The sequence below is a fragment of the Pygoscelis adeliae genome, unplaced genomic scaffold (genome assembly GCF_000699105.1).
Source record: "Pygoscelis adeliae isolate BGI_AS28 unplaced genomic scaffold, ASM69910v1 Scaffold42, whole genome shotgun sequence".
NCBI classification, from domain to species: Eukaryota; Metazoa; Chordata; class Aves; order Sphenisciformes; family Spheniscidae; genus Pygoscelis; species Pygoscelis adeliae.
This window is the reverse complement of record NW_008824283.1, coordinates 779,483-789,983: the sequence shown is the minus strand read 5'-3', so window position 1 is coordinate 789,983 and position 10,501 is coordinate 779,483. Positions and strand designations below refer to the sequence as shown.

The 10,501-nt window shown below is 37.0% G+C and overlaps 1 protein-coding gene across 1 annotated transcript in view; it reads left to right on the top strand.

Annotated features, from left to right (window-relative positions):
• CPEB4 (cytoplasmic polyadenylation element binding protein 4) overlaps nt 1-10,217 on the top strand; it is a 45,158-nt gene extending 34,941 nt beyond the window's left edge. The window contains exons 4-8 of the mRNA XM_009318473.1: nt 121-210; nt 845-963; nt 1,876-1,990; nt 2,201-2,382; nt 5,784-10,217. Of these exons, the coding sequence (XP_009316748.1) occupies nt 121-210; nt 845-963; nt 1,876-1,990; nt 2,201-2,382; nt 5,784-6,011 (734 nt within the window). The 3' untranslated portion in view covers nt 6,012-10,217. The remainder of the gene's footprint in view (nt 1-120; nt 211-844; nt 964-1,875; nt 1,991-2,200; nt 2,383-5,783) is intronic.
• Nucleotides 10,218-10,501: the final 284 nt, after the last annotated feature.

Genomic DNA, 10,501 nt, shown 5'->3' with positions numbered 1-10,501 from the left:
TGAACCTTTAGGGTCACGGAATGTTTATTTATAGGATGAAGCTACCTGAAATCAGTGTTCTTCAAATGTCTTCAATTTATTTTAATTTCAATTCGTGCCTTTTCCCTTCTCTCTTTACAGATGAGATCACTGCTAGTTTTCGTCGCTTTGGACCTTTGATTGTAGACTGGCCACACAAGGCAGAGAGCAAATCCTATTTTCCTCCTAAAGGTAAATATCTGATAACCAATAACATACGAGCATTTTAGAATAATTTTTCTTGATAAGACTCCATTTTAGACCAGATTTTTGTGACAATGACCCAATGTTTAGGGGGAAAAAAGTTGAATCCTTGGGATTGTTATAAACTGGTGGAATTTCGAATGTGGCTTTGCAATTATTCTGCACTAAAAGAATTCTTCCTTGATTTCCTGTTTTTACTTCATTCCATTTTCCTTTTTCTCCCCCTGTCGTTCTTAATTTTTGTAATAATAGTCAAGACTAGTCCTCTTTAAAGGGACTAAATGCCCTCCACAGAAGCTGGGAAGGATTTGTACCTTATATTAACAACCATCCTGGCAGGTTTGCTTCTACAGCTGTGGCTTCTGTTCAGTTCATACTGCTGGCTTATCCTTTTCAAAGGAAATGGGGAAAGTGTGTGCTGATCAGCAAGCTCCCTGCTTTCCTTCATGTCTCTGCAGAGACCTTCCGGGAGTCTGGGTTGGAAATGTGTGAGAGCATCTTAAAGTTTGTCCCTTACTGTATGGTAGCATGATGACATGGTGCTAAGTATAATTCTGGGTTAAATTATTATCCTATAGACAAATAGACAAAAGAAGTTACGTGTTTGTTTTCCCTTTTGTAGGATATGCATTTTTACTGTTCCAAGATGAAAGCTCTGTACAGGCACTGATTGATGCATGTATTGAAGAAGATGGAAAGCTCTATCTTTGTGTTTCCAGCCCGACTATCAAAGACAAACCAGTAGGTAGAATTGTCAGGGCCTGCACAATTCCTGTATGATAACCAGAAATTGTTCTCTTCAGATGCCTTTTTTCCTTTTTTCTGTCTTCAGAGTGCAAATGTTTAAATTTCTTTAAGGTGTGAAATTAAGTTCTCAAAGAGAAGACCAACTTACTTATTTTGAAACTAGACATTATGAAGTTTTTTAGTCTAGTTACAATTTGTATTTTTGTTAGAAAAGGTTTGCTGAATTTCACCATTGCTGATGTAATAAATATATTTCCAGACAGGTATTTTATGCTTATTATATGTAGAATTCATATTGTCTGAGTGTTGCTTGTAACGTGTTTTGACAGAGACAAATTAAATCCAAAAAACCATAAAGTGGCATCGAACTGTAAATTATTAGTACAAATGGTTTTGGGACTGATGCGCGTCTGTTGACAGTTGGAGAGACTTCTACTATATTCCTGTACTTCAAATTTGGCCAGTTGTAGGCAAATACGAAGCAGCTAGTTTTGCACAGTAAATAAACACGCAACTTTGTGCACTGGAGCCTGTTGCATTGAGATAACGCTAGTCTAGTGCTTACATGTGGCTAGAACAACATGAATCGCATAGATACGTATGCAGCAGTGTGGTTCATACAGCACAGTTCAGTCATGATTAAGTAAATGTCTAAGTGGAGGGTGGTTTTTTTCCCAGAAATTTGGGTAACAAGGAAGTGGTGAAATTTAGCATGACCAAGCGGTCTGTCTTAATAGAGCTTACTACCATTTCGTTTTGAGAAATGATTACTGAACGAGTAGAAAATGAGTTTAGAAAGTACAGCCGTTTAAGAGGTTTTCTTCTTTGTAGGATACTGTTTTAATTTTATATTACTGAGATACTTCGAATTGTGAATGGTTAAAAAAAAAGGCTTTTTGTCCGTAGGTTCAGATCCGGCCTTGGAACCTTAGTGATAGTGATTTTGTTATGGATGGTTCACAGCCTCTTGACCCACGAAAAACCATTTTTGTTGGTGGTGTTCCTCGGCCTTTACGAGCAGGTACACTGCGTGTTCCGCAGCACTGGGCATGTTGAATATGCAGTCTGATTTGGGGAGCAACGGGGGAAACAAGTTATTTCAGCAAGGGAAGTATTAAGTGTTCTTGACACTTAAAGCGGGGGACATGAATACAAATGGACTGTTTCATTTGATGCTTTTAGAAAAAATTACGAAGTCTACACCACTGTTTCATTTTCCTTTCTGCTTTAGTGGAACTTGCAATGATAATGGATCGGCTGTATGGAGGGGTGTGCTATGCTGGAATTGACACAGACCCTGAGCTGAAGTACCCAAAAGGAGCTGGGCGGGTTGCATTTTCTAATCAACAGAGTTACATAGCTGCTATCAGTGCTCGCTTTGTTCAGCTGCAGCATGGAGAGATAGATAAACGGGTAAGGTCTTCAAGCATGTTCTATTTTTGTTCAGTGCTTTCTCTAGAAATGCTTTTCCATGTAAATGTGTGTCATTGTGAAGACTGTAAATGTTATATCAGATTAATTGCATATTTAGGGCTAGATTGTGCCACTTAGATACAACACAGAATAAAACCGAAAGAGTGGTACAGAGCTGTTGCTTCTGGAACGTGGGAGGCAACTGTGAAGCAGACTTTCTCAAATTGCTTAGCATAATGGGAAGCATGTCAGCTGTCTTGCCCTTTTATAAGAATATTGCACTCGTCATATACTCCCACTGCAAGTATTTGCACTTGTAGTGTTTGTATAATGTCAGGGAGTAAGGTATCTGCCAGGGGTGAAGCAGTTCTTACTCCTGTTCTGCAGAACTTCTGGGAGAGTGGGCAGAATCTGGCCCTACTGTTACACATTGTGTGCTGAGTGTTCCTAAAGAGCATCATAGTAATGCATTGTAAACTTGTTAGTGTGCATTACAGCCTCACAGTCATCCTCCACAGCTTACGTAAAGGCTGTGTCCGGTTATTTTATACCTTTATTATTACAAATTAAAGGAATATGCCAAATGGATCTGCAGATTGCTTGCCTCTGCCCTCTCATCTATATAAAATGTGACTTTGCCAATTACAGTGATCTTTGGGCCACAATTTTGAGAAACTTGGATCCTTATATCTACCGTTCTGTCGAATTCATGCTTTTGTCTCTGGATTTTTCTTAGATGACTGTCATTATTGATCTTAATTTTGTAATTACTACAGAGGAAAACCCCCAAACTTCACTGATTAGCTGATTGTCATTTCACTTCTACTTTGGCTATAAAGCTTGGGTAGAAGAATTGTAACAACAATTTGACTGTGGGCCTGCGAATTGGAATGTCTTTGTTCTGATCTTGGCTCTGGAATAAGTTCTGTATGGCTTCGAACAAATAATTTGGGCCGCCCTTGTGCAACTTCTGCTTGCATAAGCAGATGCTTGGTGAATAGGTCCATTGAAGCTGGTGGGACTACAAATTTAAGTAAGTACTTGTGAACTCTAGCAAAGATTTTGCAATCTATTTCCCCTTCCTTCTCTCCTCCCACTCTTCCTTGTTTCCCCATTTTGTGTGTAGTTAAGAAGAAATGTGGGGAGATAAGTGCTCAGAGGATTCATTGTAACAGGGGTTGGGTGCATGAGAGATATGAAAGTGCAACAATGGCAATACTACTTTTATTAATAATTTCTTCTAATAAAGTTTTTCTGTAAAAATAAAATTAGTAACAAGAAGGGATTACCTGTAAAATTAGGTAAGGAGGTGCTACTAAAGGGTGTGCCCTTCAAAGAGATAATGCAGATTAAATACTCAGTGGCCTGCAGCACCCACCACTGCAGAGCTTCTGATTAGTGCTGCCCACCCTAAGCATGCCTGATGAAGTTGCTGTAATTTAAGCTATTTCTCTATAGTTGAGCAACCTCGATACACCTAGCACAAGTAACAATTGCAGGCCATATTTGGCACATGCACTTCAGCACACACTGAATAAATGTGCTGAAGACTCTGGCTATTATCTGTGGGTTGCAAACTTGCACAAAAACCAGTGCTGCAGTAACAGGCTAAAGCAAGCAGAGGTATAATTACCTGTGCTGTATTTTGGCCTCTGAATATGTCTGAGTAGACATAATAGAGCAGCAGAATTGCCACGTTAAGGAGGCATGTGTAGCATATTTACAGGTTCTCCTCTTAGCACTTGTAGAAGACGACACTCATCAATGAACACTCAACCTCAAACTACATAGCAAGCTAGGTGATGAAGGGAGAATGTGGTGTCAGGAATATTTGTCTGCCTCTGCTCTTTCACAATTTCATTCTTCTGGGTTGGCATGGAGGGGTGTTTGGGAAAGAACTCTAGCAGTGCAAGAGAAGGAACACTGAGGCCAAAAAGAAGGCTGCTGTACTGTCTCCAAGTAGTTTATATGTACTATAAGCACAAAGGGTATCAAACTACTGCAGTGCCCTGTCTGGACTGGGATAAAATTGGGTAAGTTTAAAAACACAGGAACTTGTGAATGTCCTTATTGGAATGAGCTGGCAAACCTCTGAGGTTTGTGACATACAGAAAGGAGCATCCCGAAGCCGGATGCAGAGATAACAGGTTAACAGTAGAGACACCAGTCACAGTCTGGATATTTGGAAATGTTTGTGAAAACACCTAATTAAATGAACTTCAGAGAAGGCTCACAAACACTTCTAGAACAGGAACTTGTACCTATACTTTTTTAACGTGAAGTTTTGTGTTGCGCTTCCAATATGTCACTTGGACCTTTCACAGTTCTGTGGAGTGAAGGAATGGGAGTGGAGGTGGTTGCTGGTTTTGAGGTGAAACTGAGCCTTTAGGGAATGGCAGTGCTGCAGTTGTGATTTAAACACATAGGCATGTCTAAATGAGCTGTGCTCTAGCCAGCTTGGATACTGCAAGCAGCAAGCTTTGCCTTGCTGTCACAGAGAAAGTGCTCTGAAGTTTTGTAGCTCAAGGTTTTGTAGCCCACAGTACAGCAGGCTTGGTTTTGGTATGCAAATGCCTAGATTAAAAGCTCGTAGCCTGCAGATGTTGCAGTGTAGATGTATCCTTGGAGCACCAGCTGGTAAGTTCCTGTGAGTCATTATCAGTTAAGAACTTGAAGAAATGTTTCTTCTCCTTTCTTGTCTGCTGTACTGAATTACTGCTCATCATCTGGCCCTTAATGTCAACAGCATAGGTGGCCATAAGTCCCATTTTAAGCTTCTCATTTGATCCCAACAAGATTAGATAGGTTTCCTTTTGCTGAGAGGACTAAGCCACAGAAAAAGAAAACAGAAGTGTGCTGTTTATTAATATAATAAATGAAATTTTTTAAAGTTGGAAATGCAGACATGGGAATTTGCAGACCACGTGCATATTTAATCTGCAGTTACAGTGTTGTGTAAACAGTTTACATTCCTACCTGAAAGGGTAGGAGCTTAATTGTGCATCACCATACTTAAAAATAAACTCCCAGAATTCTCCAGGGTTATGAGTCTGCATATCAGTTCTGTAACAATAGGTTGATTGGTCCTTTCTGTAAAGCAATGACAGCATGTGTGATACCGATGGTCAGCATTGGTTTCTGGGTCTTTTGTTTTTTGTTTTTTTTTTTAAGGATCAAGGAGGACAGTGGGAGCAAGATTGTTCTCAAGTTGTGCCTGTAGTTTTGGGTGTTTAATGATGATGATCATGTGTAGTGAGGGGGAAAATTCTTGAGTGTGATGTTCCCTACTACAGAACTGTGATTGCAACCCTGCTAGAACACAGATAGTAAATTGTGTGGAATTGTCATTATCTACGTTGTTATTAAGAATTGTAAACTTCATTCTCATTTTCTGAATACAGGTGGAAGTTAAGCCATATGTCTTGGATGATCAGCTTTGTGATGAATGTCAGGGGGCCCGTTGCGGTGGAAAGTTTGCTCCATTTTTCTGTGCTAATGTTACCTGTCTGCAGTATTACTGTGAATATTGCTGGGCTGCTATCCATTCACGCGCTGGCAGGGAATTCCACAAGCCCCTGGTGAAGGAGGGAGGAGATCGCCCAAGACATATTTCATTCCGCTGGAACTAAATGATCACTGCAGTGCTCATATGCAGGCCTCAAATTAAGTGCACTCTTCTGTTATCCTGATTGTCCCTACCCCACCCTACCCTTTCTCTTATTCAAGATAGCATGTCCTTTTGTAGTAGTCTGTAATTTAACAATAGTATAATGAAAGAATGACCTATAATATGGGTATTTTGTAGAATCTTGTCATTGAAAACTGTATTGGGAACTCCTTTTCGTATTGATAACATGTTGCAAGTGAGTTGCATTCTCTTGTCTTTACTACCAAGAGAACACTTAATTTCATGCAACATTTTCTTAGAGGAGAGAAAAATATTAAGAAAAGAGAATTGAAACAATAGAGTATTTTGGTTTTTTAATTAAATTATTGTTAATAAAGAACATAAGAATACTTTTATTAAAATAACCATGTAACAATAACACTATCAGTCTGTTCTGACACTTTTCCCCCAGGGAAGCCTGTTTTTGCCTCTCTTTGTTTTGACTTCAAATTTTTCCAGCAATGGATGAAGTTAGCATTTACCCACCAACAGGAAAGAGCATGTTTAAAGCAACAAAAATGCATGAGCAAAGTTGAAGCAGCATTATGATAATGATCTTTTTTTTTTTTTTTAAATCTGTTAAGGGTTTTGAGACTGAAATTTTAGCTCGGTATGTATCTGACCGTGCCTCTGACTACCACCCACATCCAAATTGCTAATGAGATAGGCAGAGCTTACTATATTTTCATCAAAATGATTACATTTTAAGAATTCCTGAATGTAAAAGTTGAGTAAAGTTACTACTGAGGGGGGAGTGCACTTTTTTTTTCTTTAAGAGAACTCAATTGTCTGGTTACAGCCCTAGAAATCCTACCAAAGCTAGAGTAATGACAACTAGTTAACTGGCATTTCCTCTCCTGAAGGATAAATATATAGATTTTATTTTTGATGGCTATATATAACTCTATATCCTAATATACTAACATTCATCAGGGGCCAGCCTTTGCTCTCCATTTTGACGTGAAAAAGTAAAAAACCTAAAGATACCTCAAGGATATCACTGATTTTTACTGAAGTTTTGATATTCCATTGTGTCACACAAACTAAAATTGGCTGCTTATTTGTTTCCCATCTTGGATGTAAAGTTAAATACCCTCTAACTTAGTTGTAACAGAAGGCATGAACCTATGTAGTTTCCAAGTCTTGTTTTGCACTGTTTTCTGAATTTGTGCATGGAACGGTGCAAGTGTGCATATGCCTTTCTTACTCTTCCTGTAGAAAGAATCCCAACTAAGATTCCACCTCTTCAGAACTTAATATGGGGAAATAAAGACACACAGGTATTTGAAGTGCCAACATTGCTAAGTTAATGCCTGCTTTATTATAAATAAGTTCTACCTTGAGAAGCATTAACACAGTACATGTTAATTGAATGATAAAGAGCGGGTGCAGGGGTTTAGTTTGAAATAGTTGAATGAAGGAGTAGTTCTGAAAATTATTTTTATTACTTTTGAACTAATGCCCTGGCCAACTTCTCAAATGATTGTTTAGCAGTGTGCAAACAAACAAATTTAGTGGCAATCTTCTGAACTGCCCGAGTGGCATGGTACCATCCTAGATTCTCTCAAACCAAAGACTTGCCCCAGCACTGCTTGGAAAACATCTGCTCCGTTAAAAGCCTTTGTCGGCCCCCCTCATCCCGTTCCCCCAGCCCAGATTATCTTTATGAGAAGCAGTTTTTATTTTCAATACAGGCTTTAATGAACTATACCTTACCAAGTTCCAAAGGTCAAAATGGAGACATTTGCTGTCTACTAGTCAAGTATAGAAAGGGAGCTGCTTTTACTGAAATCCCTGAAAATATTGACAACAGTAATGCAAATGCAGAGTGCTCTTGTGTAGATTGTCAGGGACTTTTTTTTCTCTGAAGTACATAATTATAGTTGGAATGTTCCTTTAATTTTTTTAACGCTTGTAGGTGGCTTGGGGTGTGCTATTGTGCCGATCCTACCCAGTAAACAGGTGAGATGGGTTACCATTACAAGAAATAACACTGTTTGAGAACTAGCTTTGAATAATAATTTTCCCTTTGTACATGACCTGCTGAATTTCGGTACAGTGTTTTTGTAGCTAACTTATTTTGTCATGCACATAATGTATATTTGTTATGCACTACTTTTGTATATCTTGTTTTTCCAACAGTGAGCATTTTTAGGCACACTTTTCACTGACGGGATATCTCTTTATGCAATACCTCAATTTTTCATATTGCAAAGAGTAGCTTTTTGTACTTTTATTACTGAGAGATCTTCATATACTTCATTTTTTAATATAAATAATTTTAATAAATTTTATTTTCTTATATTCTGCTTTTTATACATTTCAGTGCTCTGCATACATTTTGAATTATGGATGTTGTGCACTGGCAATGCTATTTTAGAATCTGCAGAGAAAAGAAAGCATGTTGCTTAAACATCTTAGCCCAGCACCAGGTATTTGGTGTACATATAATTTAAGAAATAGTATATGTAAAGTTGAGAATTAAAGAAGAAAAGCATGAAAGTGACAAATGACAGTCTTTAGACCCATGAAATTTAAATGCATAAATATAGTGTAGAAATTTAAAAGTAAAGAAACATCAAAATTGTCTACCGCTTCTTACTAAGTTTTTAAAAATTATACACAAATGCAGACGTTTTTGGTGAATGTTTAGCCATTTTTAATATTAATAAAAAATTGATGTTAGGTGTTTGATGCAGAAATGTGTCTGCTCTTTTAAATTATATTTAAAGAATAAAAGAGAGCCTGCTAAGTGGCAGGCATGTAATGTTAGTATGCATGACTAATGTAAGAAATTGTTATTCTACTAATATTCACTTGTGATTGTGTGACAAGCGTGTTTACAGATTATTTGGTTACACTTCGATTTACAGGGCATAAACAATTGTATACATTACTCTGTACTTAAATAGTGATTACATGTCCTTCTGATTACATGGGATTTGTAGTTGGGGTTACCATGTAGCTCCAAACATAATTAACATGTAATTAGGTTACCAGTCTTAGGGTATCACTTCAATTTGCAAAGGGGTTAATAAGCATGTAGTTTTATCACACTAGCATGGCACTGGCCATGTATTTACAATGTAGTTACAGAGTAATCACATGGTTATTTTTGCAATGTAAAATAAAGTGTTTCTGATTATTTTATATGTAAAGGAACCCCACTGCCCCGTGCTTTTTGGTATAGTATATACTTCTCCATACACAGACCTCTGCAGAATGCAAATTTAAAACTTGCAGTGAATGAATTTAGCGTTTTATAAGGATGCTGTTGGAAAGACTTGATAATTCACCCCTTTTTGTTTTTGAAGAGTTAAAACCTTCTGTTAAAAGGTGATTTAAAACTTGAATGTGATGAATTGTGGCAAGCTAACTTCAAGTTATGTGCAATACCTATTTCAGACTTCTGGAAGATCTTTGCAGTGTAATTCTTTGTTTTTAATTGCAGACATTTAAAAATGTCATTTTCTACTGTTCTAGTAAATCCTCTTTCTTGCTGGTGTTTCTAAAGAAAAGAATCAGAAATCAATCTTTCTACTAATGTAAATTTGAGATTATTTTTAAAAAAAAGGAATAAAAGGTTTTGGTCATTTGCTTTATTTTATTATTTTAAAGCTACTGTGATAGCATTGTAAGAATTGGGACAATATTGTATTCAACTGTTTTATTTTTTATATTTTTAAATTTTAAAGTATAGTTAGTTTTTATAATTTTCATCAGATTTTTTTGTTATATTTTTTGGAAGTGAAACTTTTAGCAAGTGGGTGTCTAGTTTTTACTAATCCCTAATATGTTTTTCCCCCCGATGTATTGCTCATATTATCAGAAGGAAAAGTTATTTAAGTATGTCAGTTAATTGTACTACTTGGCTGAATTTCCATATAGTTTTTACTGTGTATGGGGAGGTTGTAGTATTTATTATAGCATTTTAAATAAGGGTAATTCATTTTTTATTAAAGTCATTTTCACGTTTAAGTTCATATTTTTGTATGTTCTACTCTAAGTTATATAACACAAGTTACTTTTTTTAAAGAGTTCATTTGTTGAAGTGCTAGTGAAAATTAATGTTATTAAATAGTTTGCAAATGACTATTTATACCAGTATGCATATAATTTTTAAATATTTGTAATGTGAGATGTTGAATGAATAAAACTTTTAACTCAATGTTTCTTCTTAACTTTTTTATTTTAAGCTTCCTGTAGAAACGTGTTCCTTTGTGGCTGAAGCTCATGGGCCTTGGGGAAGTGATTTTGATGAAGTGTACACCACACGTCTGGCTATATGATGTGTAAAGTGCTTTAGGCTAAGTTCTGCAGTCCTGTTCCAGTCAAAACTTGGAGCATGGTTCTGTAGGGGGTGTGTGAGGGAGGGTATAACCGCTTGAGAGATGCCGAGTACCCTGAACACTGCATAAAATTGGTACAAAATCAATGTGCAATGTTGCAGAA